This window comes from Zootoca vivipara, chromosome 8, assembly GCF_965207765.1.
Source record: "Zootoca vivipara chromosome 8, rZooViv2.hap1.1, whole genome shotgun sequence".
NCBI lineage: Eukaryota > Metazoa > Chordata > Lepidosauria > Squamata > Lacertidae > Zootoca > Zootoca vivipara.
Genome location: NC_142591.1, coordinates 10,754,283 through 10,767,537, shown reverse-complemented (window position 1 = coordinate 10,767,537; position 13,255 = coordinate 10,754,283). Strand labels below are relative to the sequence as shown.

Genomic DNA, 13,255 nt, shown 5'->3' with positions numbered 1-13,255 from the left:
CGCAGGATGCGAGATGTGCCCAAAGTGGTTGGTGGTCCCTGGACAAAAGGAAAATTCATAGCTATTTGACACCTGGAAATTCCGTCTGGTTAGAGAATGATTTGTCCTCGCACGATCCGAATTGAGAGGTGGGCTTGAGAAAAATGGATCAATGACCCATTATGACTCAGATGGGCAGGGTATAAATAAATTATTATTATTATTATTATTATTTATTTCCATATGACTGATTTTTTTAAAAAATTAGAGCAAAGCACATAAAGTCTTAACTCTTTATGTGCTCTAAGAAGTTTTATTAAATCAGTTTGGTAAACAGTTATTGTTGAGAGACTCTTTTTGTATGGATACATGTCTTTATTTGTGTGAATATAAAAGCTTGTGCAGGGACGCGGGTGGCACTGTGGGTTAAACCACAGAGCCTAGGGCTTGCCGATCACAAGGTTGGCGGTTCGAATCCCCGCAACGGGGTGAGGTCCCGTTGCTCGGTCCCAGCTCCTGCCAACCTAGCAGTTTGAAAGCACGTCAAAGTGCAAGTAGATAAATAGATACTGCTACAGCAGGAAGGTAAACGGTGTTTCTGTGTGCTGCTCTGGTTCACCAGAAGCGGCTTTGTCATGCTGGCCACATGACCCGGAAGCTGTACACCTGCTCCCTCAGCCATTAACACGAGATGAGCGCTGCAACCCCAGAGTCGGTCACACCTGGACCTAATGGTCAGGGGTCCCTTTACCTTTAAAAGCTTGTGCAATATAATGCATGGATGTTGGATTTGTACTAGGGAAAAGAAATTACAGTAGAACCTCCAGCTACGAACTTAATTCGTTCCGGTGCTCCTTACATACCCCAAAAAGTCCACATGAGGCGCCGCTTCTGCACACGCACCCGGCGCGATAGTGTTTCTGCACATGCAAGCGGAGTGCTTCTGCACAGAGCGCTTTTGCGCATGCACGCGCAGCAAAACCCAAAAGTATACACTTCCGGGTTTGCCACGTTTGCAACCCAAAAGTTACGTTACCCGAAGGTAACGTAACTTGAGGGTCCACTGTATTCCAATGCCCACTCACCCTGTCTCAGAAGCTCTGTTCCTTCATTCAAAGACCATGTGTCACCATGAAATGTAGAGGGAGTATTGGGCTGCAACTGGCAGCCCTGTCCCAGCATCCCTGCCCTTAACCACCTAACCCAGCATTTCCACATTGAGCTGGAAATTTTTGAAAAGTGGTATGTTTGGGGGGGGGGGTGTTGTGGCAAACCCACATAGACTTCTCCCTGCAGTCAGGAACCTTGCATGAAAAATCCTTTTATAACTCTGCTCGGTGGCATTGGTAGTTCTGCTGTCCTTTTATGCTTTATGTCCATAACTGTGCTTTGAACCTAGAAACGGGACTTCGGTCCAACCTACTTCTCAGGGCTGTTGTGAATTTAAGATGAGAAATATTGTGTGTATCCCCATGAGCTCCTTGGAGGAGATTCATTGAACTCTCCAATTGACATCTTTATGAATTAAACGTATGTACGTGTGTGCGTTGTCCTTCCCCCCCCCCCCCCATCACAAAGAATTACATTATTTGCAACTCTGTGTTCTAACATTACGATGAAGAAAGGATCAGCTTGTCTTTTTAAGTTTGCTTGTTTGCCTCTCTGCAAAGTTCAGAGGCTCAGCAGTGCCATCCTGTGGAAAACCTTGCACATTTTCAGCCTTGCACATTAGGTTGCCAGGCAAAAAAACTTCCCTCTTGTGAAGTGTTTTGGAATGCTTTGATTCTGTGCCGATCTGCTAGCAAAGAATTAGATCTGTGAGAAGCAAATTATCAGCAAGTGGCAGCAAAGCATTTCAAACCTGTTTTTAACTTCAGGACCACTCGTTAGAAAAGTCGCATCGATCAGGTGATATATTGAAAACAATAGAACAAAGGTTGAGCAGAAAGCTGGAGAAACCCCCTGCTAGAGTCGCTCTTTGGACCCTATAGGATTGGTGCCTGCTTACAGCTGTATCAAAACAACTAGATGGTTTTTATTATATTCCCTCAGGTCAGGGGAAATCCATATTTTTTATATAAAAAAATAGTTCACAGTTCCCCTGTGCTTTTTGAACTCTTTTTTAAAGCATTTTTTACACTTAAAGCTTCATTTGATGCACTATCCGTTTTCCACAAAGGTATGACCAATGGGTTATTTTCCTAAATAATTTGCACATATTATTTTTAAAACAAATTAATTAACTATTTTTGTCCTTCTTCCCTTAATTCCTTGGAGATCTGGGAACCCACACTCTTGCCTATTTTGGGACATAACATTTCCAGACACCCCCGCCCCCATTCAGGCATTTATTACATGCTGCCCTTCCCCCAACTTCCTTTGTATGCCAGTTGCCCCACCCCAAACCACCAGTCTTTGAGACTGGGAGCTTTGATAACACTGCATTCCCAGTTGCAGTAAGACTTTGAATCGTGTTCAGCTGCGCAGATGCTCCCTGAGTAGTTTAGTGTCCTGGTTTTCCAGAGTTCCAAATTGCATGGGGAATTTGCATGGGAGATTATGCCGCCTGCAGGCGGTTTTATGATCGAAAGTGTTGATTTTGACCTGTAAATACCTTCATGGCTCGAAACTGGCATATCTAAGCAAGTACTCAGTATCTCTCGTACCATTATATCTCTAGCTGAGTATACCCTAGGAATGCGAGAGAGAGCAGAAATTTTGAACCAGGTACAAGAGACTCAGTTGCAGGCCTTGCTCCATGCCGACTACCCCATTCCACATCTAAATAACAATGCCACATACAGAGAGAATATAGAAGCACATAATACTGGCCTACCATATAATTGGGGGCGCGGGTAGCGCTATGGGTTAAACTACAGAGCCTAGGGCTTGCCGATCAAAAGGTCGGCGGTTTGAATCCCTGTGACGGGGTCAGCTCCCGTTGCTTAGTCCCAGCTCCTGCCCACCTAGCAGTTCAAAAGCACACAGTGCAAGTAGATAAATAGGTACCACTCTGGTGGGAAGGTAAATGGTGTTTCCGTGTGCTGCTCTGGTTTCACCAGAAGCGGCTTAGTCATGCTGGCCGCATGACCCGGAAAAACTGTCTCCGGAAGTGGACAAACGTCGGCTCCCTCAGCTTTTAAAGCAAGATTTGCACCGCAACCCCAGAGTCGTTTGTGACTGGACTTAATTGTCAGGGGTACCTTTACCTTTACCGTATAGTTGTTGTAGATTATTGCAATGATGTATGTGAATTACTTTGAACAGACTTCAGAATGGTGTGTGAGTACTTTATAAAGTGAGATGGAAGTGCTGTAACAATAATAATGAATAATAATGAATAATAATGAAACTAAAGACCTCAAATCTTACAGGATGAAGGCAAAAACACTTTTTAGTATTCCTCATATATCTCATTTCACTGATTTAGTGGCCTTTTCAACTAATCAGTCTTCTGTGTGAGTTCTCCACAATGTCAATAACTGTCTTGTTTAAGCTTTAGTATTATGAAATATTAGAATTCCATATTATAAGATTAAGAATAAATGAACTCCTTGAAGATATTGATGTTGAGCAGGTGTATTTCTTAATAGAAGCACTGAGTGCTTAAAACATTTCATCATAAGCAGGTGTTGGATTTCTTCCCATATGTTTTAAAATGAGAATATTCTCTCTGAAAGTTTAGGTTTTATAGTGGCACTTCTTTGTTTCATTATTATTTTTAAATTGCATCTATTTATATTTGCTAAATGCATCTGTTTAAAACAAGCATTCCCTACATTAAAGGAGGCAGTCCTTTTAAAAATTTATTTACGAAAGCCTAGAGAGAAAGGTACGCTGTATCTTCAAAACAACATCTGTCAAACTGGTTTTCATCAGATTAAATATATCCTCAAAGCAGCCATTTATAGCTTACAAAATACTAGAAATGTAGGTTACACTATGCGTGAAACACCAGCAGAATGCAAAGCAATTGAAAAAATGAAAGCGTTTCCTCCTCCCTTCCATTTCTCTGGAGGATTGGAGGAGGGGAGACTGCTGTCAGGATTTCTCTATCCCTTTCTATTTTTAGCAGCTATTTGTGGAGAGATGGCAGCGTTGCTGATGTCAGGATGCTGTAAATATCATAAAATCGGGGAATCGGTGTCTTGATCCAGAAATCAGACTCTGATTTCTTCAGGAAATACAGATGTGCAGTATTTGCCCCTATAATTGGAAGGCAATATGAAGGCTCTGGAAAGACTAGGCCTGGTATAAATACTAGTCACTTGTGCCCCCCTCCCCAAATCTTGAACAGAGCAAGCAAGCGTCATCTAGCCTTCACTTCCAGTAACTCATCTCAGACACTCTTGCTTGGAGACACATATTCCAGGCCTGTATGCAGGTCCAATCAGTCGTGGCCCCAGCCTGGCTCTGACACATGGGGAGTAAGTTATATCAGGGAGTGGAATCCAATCGGTGACCTTGCACTTATGGTAGGCCTTTTGATTTAATAATGTCTCCACTATTAGAAGGGCAGGTGATTTATTTTAATTTTATATTATTATTATTATTATTATTATTATTATTATTATTATTCGTCAATCTGCCCTTCTGTCTGCAAGCTCCTCTTGCCAACTTCCACTCTGATGTGGAGGTTCCTCAACTCTCTGGAGCTGATTTTTTGAGGCAGCAAAGGGAATCGGAAAAGTCACTTGTCCTCTTCCATTAGCGGAGGCATCCACTGACTCAAAAACACATTCATGACCACAAAGAAGGGCACCAGTTGGTTGTCAGAGATTGCTTTTTCCAGCTTTGTTTTTTTTCCAGCTGAGCCAACGTGAGGTAGAATCATGTGCTCTTGGTGGGTTTTTTTGCCTAATTTTCCCATTGCACCAAGCAAAGAAAAGGAGAGGATGACTTGAACCCCAGAGAACGTAGACTGAATGACTTGTTGCTGCCTTGTCATATTGCTTATTTAGGGTTCCATTTTTATTCTCCCTACGTTATTTAATTTTGAATCTGGAACATCTAAGAATAAATCTTCAAAACTCAGCCATGTTTGCACCTCTGGTACATTAAGTAGTACAGCAAGGATGGGCTGAATAGATAATTCATGGAGATTGCTAGAGAATGTTAGTTTCCAAGAGTGTCTCTGGCTGTGTTCGTTTAAATTATTATAAAGTTTGAGTAATTCTTTGGAATTATCTGTTGTGGCTTTTTGCCTTCTGGCTGTATCAAATAACACTGTTCAGTTATATAGCTAAATATTCCTCTTTAATTTTCCAGTCCACCTAAACCAACTGTGTTCATTTCTGGAGTCATTGCAAGGGTGAGTTTCCATCTTTGTTAATTTTCAACTGTTTTAAAATCAAGGGAAGCTTTGCCAGTTTCTTGTGAATTTCAACTTCCTTTTGGTTTTGATCTGATTTCTCCCCTTCTCATTTTTAATTTATGTCATCATTCACACATAAAGTCCCTAATATATTAAGTGCCGCACAAAGATTAAAAGATAAGACAGCTCCTGACCACAGGCGCAGTCTAATAGACAAAACCCAAAAAGGAAAAGGTATGGAGAAATTACTCAAATTGTTCCTGCATGAAGTGCATCATTTAACTCGTGTGTGTGTGTGTGTGTGTATTTGTGTGTGTGTGTGTGTGTGTGTATTTGTGTGTCAGAAAATGGCTAGTTGCTATGCACTTTATAGTGCAGAATATGGCCTTATTCATACCATTTTGGACCAGCATGTACATTTTGAATTTAGAGAAAGATTATGGGCACCAGTCACAAAATGGATGCCACAGGGAGACTTCGCCACCGTCTTCCCACACTTGGTGGGCAGCAGTGATACAGCTACTGGGAAGCTCTTGTTGTGATATTGGAAATTCACACACATCAGCTTGCCAAGTTATGCAGCCATTTGTTTCATAAGTAGTAAAATGTGCAAAACCTGCATTTTAAGCCAACTTCCTAGATTCCTGTAGAGCAGCTCATTTTAACTGATCTGGTCAGCTGCAGTTTGTATACACCATGGTCATTTCAACAACAGGTAAATGTTTATACTGTGAAATTGCAAGCTGATTTGAACAACAAGCTCATATTCTATAGCCCAAGAAATGGTCTGTAAGAATCTCTGACTTCTGGCATGTCAGGCTGGAGCAAACACACACACACACACACACACACACACACACACACAACTTGCAGATGAGACAGGTGTTCTCTCTTTTTCCTTTCCTTTTCATTCTGATGTGTTTGTTTTTTAATCAGGGTGATAAGGACTTCCCTCCAGCTGCAGCCCAGGTGGCTCATCAGAAACCGCATCCCTCTATGGAAAAGCATCCTCCCGCACAACATGTCAACCAACACATCCACCAACCTCGCAAATGAAGCTCCTGTCCCAGGATCCAGCCATAGTGTTTACGGATGGAATGATTAAGAGATTTGTGCTAACAGATCTTTTGAAAGTGGTATCTCATGCTTTTGCCTTAATTGCCTATGGTTTAAATGGTTAAAAAGGGGTGGGGTGGGGTGGGAAGAGTCTTCAGTGCTCAGCTGGGGAAAAAACATGTTCCTGTGTACTGCCAATAAAAAAATATTATGGTCATAGAAATGTAACAGGATTGGGAAAACCTAGATATTTGAATAATTATATTAAACTTTTTCATTTCTGGATTTTGGCACTACTGGAATGCATTAGATTGGGGTGGGAGGGGAAGAGGTGTATTACTTTTTTGCCTGCCCTCTTCTGATGAGAGGTTTTTAATGTATAAGACTTTTAGGGCATCCTTGCAATTATTTTTATTATTTTCTTCTTCTTCTCAAACATGTTTGAGGAAGGGCCAGCGCAATTATTTTTATTTTAGTCTAGGATATGAAAGGACCAGAAATTTCTCAGATGGGTAGCTCTCTCTTGCAAAGTGTGGGTCTTTAGGAGATTTATGTTGCAGCCTAGCCAAAGATGAGCCAGCTGGTTGGCCCAAAAGTCTACATCCCCCCCCCCAACACACACACAAGCAACAACAGAGCAATAAGAGGCAAGAATCCAATTAAAATTGCAAGATTGGATAGTCTGCATATTGCTACACTTTCTGCATGCTCAGAAAGTACAGGAACTGTTTCAAGCCCTTGAAACAGATTTTAAGCCTGCAGGAATTACACATGACAGCACAGCCATTCCTAAATAGATAGCTTCAAATTGTAGGATCTGGATGAATCACATGTTTGAATGCTCCGCCTGCAATCTGAAGCGCCTGCAGTCCAGGAAGGACCCCGCCATATACAAACTTTGAATAATCTTACAGTGGCAATTTAAGATCTATTTTATATTAATGCAGTATCGTGTGAAGTACTGGTGGACAATGACTTGTCCTTTTATTTCATCTAGTGTGGCAAGTGGTCTCAAGATGGTGGTGTGTATTGTCATATATATCTGTTAGATCCATTACATTCATTGGGGAACAAGATGAGTGTTGCATTGCACACCTGGAGATCTCCACCAGCTGCCTATGAGGATATCCACTGTTAGATTTGGGAGCGGGGGATGTAAAAATCATTATGGTGAAAGCTAGGCCTGGCCATGCAAACAACCTTGTACTTTGGAATCACTTTGTTCTGTATACTGTACCAAATTTCATTTACATTTTTATAGGTACTTAATTTTTTAATGGTGAAACCACACCATTTTTCTTCTTCTTTTTTAATTCTGTAGACTACAATGCATTTTAATAACTTCAGAAATTTGGCTGCTAATAAATCATTGTTGCAATTTTTCTTCCGGCAACCATGGAAGATTTGCACTCCCCTTGGGCTTTGAAGAATCATTTATTTTTAATGACGAATAACATGAGAAAACTGCAAGAGGAGAGAGGTTTAATAATAATAATAAAAACCCATTGAAATACTGCTTAATAAAAATGTGTAATTATTTTACGACTGCCATGATTTTGAAACGAAACAGAAATAGGGTCTGTTTGGTTTCTTCAGCCGCTGTGTGTAAAACAAGTCAAAGCTTTACAAAGGGCTGCGTACTACTATTTTCCTCAATGTTTAAAGATGCCCACCTTGCCATTAGGCACAGAGGGAACCTCTTTACCCTCGATTGTTATGCCTAAATTGATGACAGACCTCTAAGAAAACTAGATCAAACAGCAAACTCTTCAAATACAAATCAATATCTGCTTCACAGTCAAAAATGTCACAGAAGAACTGCGCATGGAAAAATGCCCCCAACTACAAATTGGACATGGTAGCTGCTTGCATTGGGTCATTCCTCTGACCCTTGAACATGTGTTGCTACCGGTAGGGTGTCATCTATAACTGCTCTCCAACTTGTATCTGAATTGAGCAACCTAGTCTGCAACATCTGGACCTTTCTATGTCTTGGTCAAGACATGAATCTAGATGCTTTTCTCACATTTTAAGGCAGGGGGTGGCAACCTAAGGCCCATGGGCCACAAGCGGCCCATGGGGGTCGTTTAACTGGCCCACGAGCCACCCCCGAACCGAGCTGCCCGCTCGGCGAGTCCCCGCCCAGGACTTGCTTCCACGGCGCCAGAAATCGTGTCTGCACAGACACCGGAAATTGCAGGTGGGTGTACGATCCGGTCCACTGAGAGATCTCTGCTGGAGTGAACCGGCCCAGGCGAGGTAAACCTTGCCGACCCGTTTTAAGGCATGGTTGCCTGGTTCTTCTATGAATATCTTAGAAATGGATACATGATTGTTGGATGACAGAAGGAAGCTATGCTTGAGCAGAAAGAAAAATGAGTAGAAACTGCCTAATACATGTGGTGCTTATTGTAGTATGGCCTAGATGTCACTGTGCCATAAAACCTACCTACCTAGACACCGATTCATCAACACGGGCATAGTTGGTGAATAGGAGCAACATGCTGCCTAGGGTTCTTTAAATGGAGTTGAACTGCTGCTCTCTGTATCTAAATACAGTGGTGCCTCGCTAGACGAAATTAATTCGTTCCATGGGTCAATTCGTGTAACTAATTTTTCGTCTAGCGAGTCCCAGTTTCCCATAGGAATGCATTGAAACGTAATCAATGCATTCCTATAGGCTCTGGGGGACTGGCAGCGGCATGCAACGGGGTCTCCGAAGCCCCGTCCGATGCCGGCTGTGTGCAAGGCGGCGGTGGAAGAAGCTCTCATTCAGACCTGTAAAACCTGTGCCAATCAAGCCAAATGTATATGACCAGCTGTCACAGTGGCCGGAGTGGGCTACTTCAGAGTAACGACGCTACGCAGTTCTGCATTTTATTCTTTTATTGGTGCTGCGTATTTACAGTGCTGAAGTCATTGCTATTTACACGGAGTGATGTGGTCAGTCGGTTTCAGAACCTCCGAATGGCTTTTGGCGCGTCTTTCTCCAACACAAAAGCTTTGGCAGACCCATCCTCTTTCCCCTCCTCTTTCTGCGTAATTCCGGAGTTGGGGGGATGGGTCTCCCCCCCTTATTCGCCCCTTCCTGTCCCACCTGGGACCCTGGCTCCTCTACCTTGCCTGAGCCTCGGACCCGACTTCCTGCTTCCCCACTGGCATCGGAACTCTCTTTGCTTTCCCCTGTGCTCGGGGATGGGCTTGAACTCAGGAGGGGAGGGACTTCGCGATATCCCCTGTCCCTCACATCCACCCCCCTCCCAAGCTCTCCTTCACCCCTCCCCAGGTCCCCCCCAGGTGTCGGTGACGACTGGAAGCCTAAGAACTCAGTGCTTTCCGAGCCCGTTGGTGTGAACACCTCCCCCCAGTCCTGCGAGACCCCCCCTTCCGCCTGGGAGGACGGGAATCCCAAAAAGTCCGTGGCGTCAGAGCTGGTAGGGGTAAAAATGTTCTGCCAATCTGCTCCTTCCTCTGACTGGGTGGATCTCGGTGACACCCATACCTCATCCTCTGGTTCCTCAAACTCCGCTTCCCAGCGCCATGGTGAACTGCTCTCCCGTGCTTCCTCCCCCTCCCCCTCCCTTTCCATGTGCCAGGGCTTGGGTCTATGGGGAAAGAGGGCGTGAAATTCTTCTACCAGGAATTCCTCCTGTATCTGAGTGGCTGGGACCCATTCATTCTGAGACGGTGGAGCATCCTCCCATGCCATGAGGTACTCCAGGCCCCCCGCCCCCCACCTTGAGTCCAGGATGGCCGTGGCCTCATTGAGTTGCTCCCTGCCGTCCCTCTCCCCCCCTCCCTCAGGGGTTTGTTCGCTGCCTCGGAGCCTGCTGCTTTCCCTGTACGGCGACAGCAGCGATCTATGAAACACTGGGTGCACCCTCATGTCCTCTGGCAGTGCCAGCCTGTATGCCACCGGGTTGACCTGTTGCGTGACCGTGAAGGGGCCCAACCTTCTGGGCGCCAGCTTTTTGCACCTCCCTCTGATGGGAAGGCCCTCCGAGGACAACCAAACTTTGTCCCCCACCCTAATGACCTCCCCCGGTCGCCTGTGGCGATCTGCCCCCTTCTTGTACGCTTCCTTGGCCCTCTCCAAGTGTTCTCTGAGCTGCTGGTGCACCGTCTCTAGCTCCTCTGCCCAATCCTCTGCCTGCGGGCCCTCCTCCTCCTCCTCCCCCTCCCTCTCCGGGAAAGATCTAAGGTCGCGCCCGTAGTTGGCCTTAAAGGGCGACACCCCTGTGGAGACGTGCACCGCATTGTTGTAGGCAAATTCTGCCAGTGGCAGGCGATCCACCCAGTCCGTTTGCCGCTGGCTGACATAGCATCTCAGGTACTGCTGCAGAATGGCGTTGACCCTCTCCGCCTGTCCATTGGTCTGCGGGTGTCTAGCCGTCGACAAGCTGACCTCCACCTGCAGGAGGTTCATGAGCCGCCGCCAGAACCTGGAAACAAATTGGCGGCCACGATCCGAAATAACCCTTAAAGGTAATCCATGCAGTCGGAATACGTGGTCAACAAACAGTTTGGCTGTCTCTTCTGCAGAGACCGCCCTGGCACACGGTATAAAGTGGCACATTTTGGACATGAGGTCCACCACCACCAACACTGCGGTCTTGCCCCTGGAAGAAGGCAGATCTGTGATGAAGTCCATGGACACCACTTCCCACGGCCTGTGTGGTGTGGCTAAGGGCTCCAGCAATCCTGCTGGCGGTGCTCTGACCACCTTTGCCCGCTGGCAGGTGTCACAGCCCCGTACATAGTCTCGAACATCTTCCCGCACCCCTGGCCACCAGAAGTGTCTCATGACTAGGTGAGCGGTTTTGTCCCTCCCAAAATGACCCGCCGTTGGGTTGTCGTGCATCTGCTTGAGGACCGTACGTCTAAGCTGGGTGGTGGGCAGGTACAGTGCACCCTTGTAGAAAAGCAGCCCCCTGCGTGCTGCAAAGTCTTTTGCCTGCTCCCCCCCCCCTCTCAGTTCTCTGAAGATGCGGTTGGCAAATTCATCCGCTGCCGTCAGTGCTGTGAGTTCTGCCTCGCTCACCACTGCTGCTCCGCAGGACCATGCTGACGGGGGGAAAATGTGCCTGGGTGCCGGTGGCGCCTCCTCCTCCATGTACTCTGGCTTGCGGGAGAGGGCATCCGCCCTGACATTCTGCTCTCCCGGGATGTAGTGTATGGAGAAGTTGAAGTTCGAGAAGAACTCTGCCCACCGTATCTGCCGCTGGTTGAGCACCCTGGCAGTTCTCCAGAACTCCAGGTTCTTGTGATCTGTGCACACCTGGATGGGGTGCTTGGCGCCCACCAGGAAGTGTCTCCAGTGCTGGAACGCAACGTGGATCGCAAGAAGTTCCCGATCAAACACCGTGTAGTTTCGCTCTGGCTGGGTCAACTTCCTGGAGAAGAAGGCACAGGGTCTCCACTCTCTGTTGGCGTCCAGTTGCAACAAAATGGCGCCCACAGCTTTATCAGAAGCATCTGTCTCCACGCGTAGGGGCGCGTCCTGAACCACGTGGAACAGGTTCTGGTCTGAGGCGAACACCCTCTTGAGGCTTTCGAACGCTGCTTGCGCCTCTGGTGTCCACCTGAACTTCTGCTTGCCTCTCAGGCAGTCAGTGATGGGAGCCGTAACGCGAGAGAAGTTCTTGATGAATTTCCTGTAGAAGTTGGCGAAGCCTAGTAGGCGTTGGGCATCTTTGCGCGTCCTGGGGCTGTGCCAGTCCAGGATGGCCTGCACCTTGTCCTTGTCCATCGCCAGCCCCTTGTCTGACAGCTTGTAGCCCAGGAAGTCCACCTCCTTGGTGTGAAACTTGCACTTCTCCAGCTTCACATACAGGTGGTTCTCCTTCAGGCGCTGCAACACCTCCCTGACGTCTTTCACATGCTGCACTGGGTCATCGGAATAGATAAGGATGTCATCCAGGAAGACCAAGCATTTCCTGAAGAGGAGGGACCCCAGGACGTGGTGCATGAAGGCCTGGAAGCATGCTGAGCCCCCTTGCAAACCGAAGGGCATCACCAGATATTCAAAAGAGCCCAGAGGCGTGAACATCGTGGTTTTCCATTCATCGCCTTCCCGGATCCTGATCAAGTTGTACGCCCCCCTCAGGTCTAGCTTGGTGAAAATCTTGCCCCTGCGTGCCGCTGTCAGGAGATCATCCACTCTGGGCATGGGGAAAGCCACTGGCTCTGTCACTGAATTCAGCCGTCTAAAATCCACCACCAGACGGCGCTGTTGCGTGTCTTTCTTGTCCACCCAGAAGACCGGGCTGCCCCCTGCTGCCTTGCTTTCTCTGATGAACCCCCGCTTGAGGTTCTTGTCGATGAAAGCGCGCAGATCTTCCAGTTCCTGGTCTGACATGGCGTACAGCTTGGCTGGGGGTATAGTTGCCCCTGGCACCAGGTTGATCTGGCAGTCAAAAGGCCTGTGCGGGGGTAGGTGGTCGGACTCCGCTTCGCTGAAGACCTCCTGCAGGTCCCAGTACGGCTTGGGTATCGCCTCACCCCCTTTGACGTGCATGGTGGCTACCGTGGCTATTGGAGGCCCCTCCCCTGGTTGGTGCTGCATGCAATGTTCCAGGCAAAAGTCCGATCCAAAAGTGATGCATCTCTGGTGCCAACTGATGGAGGGGTCGTGGCGCGCCAGCCAGCTCATGCCCAAGACGATGGGGGGGTCTGAGATGGTGGTGACGTTGAATGCCAGTGTCTCTGAGTGCCTTCCAACCGTCATTCTCATGGGGGGGGGTTTGATGAGTGATGGCCCCTCCCAGCAGCTCTCTGCCGTCAATGGTTGCCACGTGCAGAGGAAAATCCAGCTGCAGAAGCTGGATCTGGTGCTCTTCTGCAAAGTTTCTCGAGAAGAAGTTCGCTGACGCCCCACTGTCAATTAGGGCGAGGACTGTCAGGGGA

General features: G+C 46.9%; 1 protein-coding gene across 1 annotated transcript in view; it reads left to right on the top strand.

Moving 5' to 3' along the window:
• DAP (death associated protein) overlaps positions 1-7,862 on the top strand; it is a 33,348-nt gene extending 25,486 nt beyond the window's left edge. The window contains exons 3-4 of the mRNA XM_035125960.3: positions 5,248-5,290; positions 6,230-7,862. Coding sequence (XP_034981851.1) covers positions 5,248-5,290; positions 6,230-6,349 — 163 coding nt within the window. The 3' untranslated portion in view covers positions 6,350-7,862. The remainder of the gene's footprint in view (positions 1-5,247; positions 5,291-6,229) is intronic.
• Positions 7,863-13,255: the final 5,393 nt, after the last annotated feature.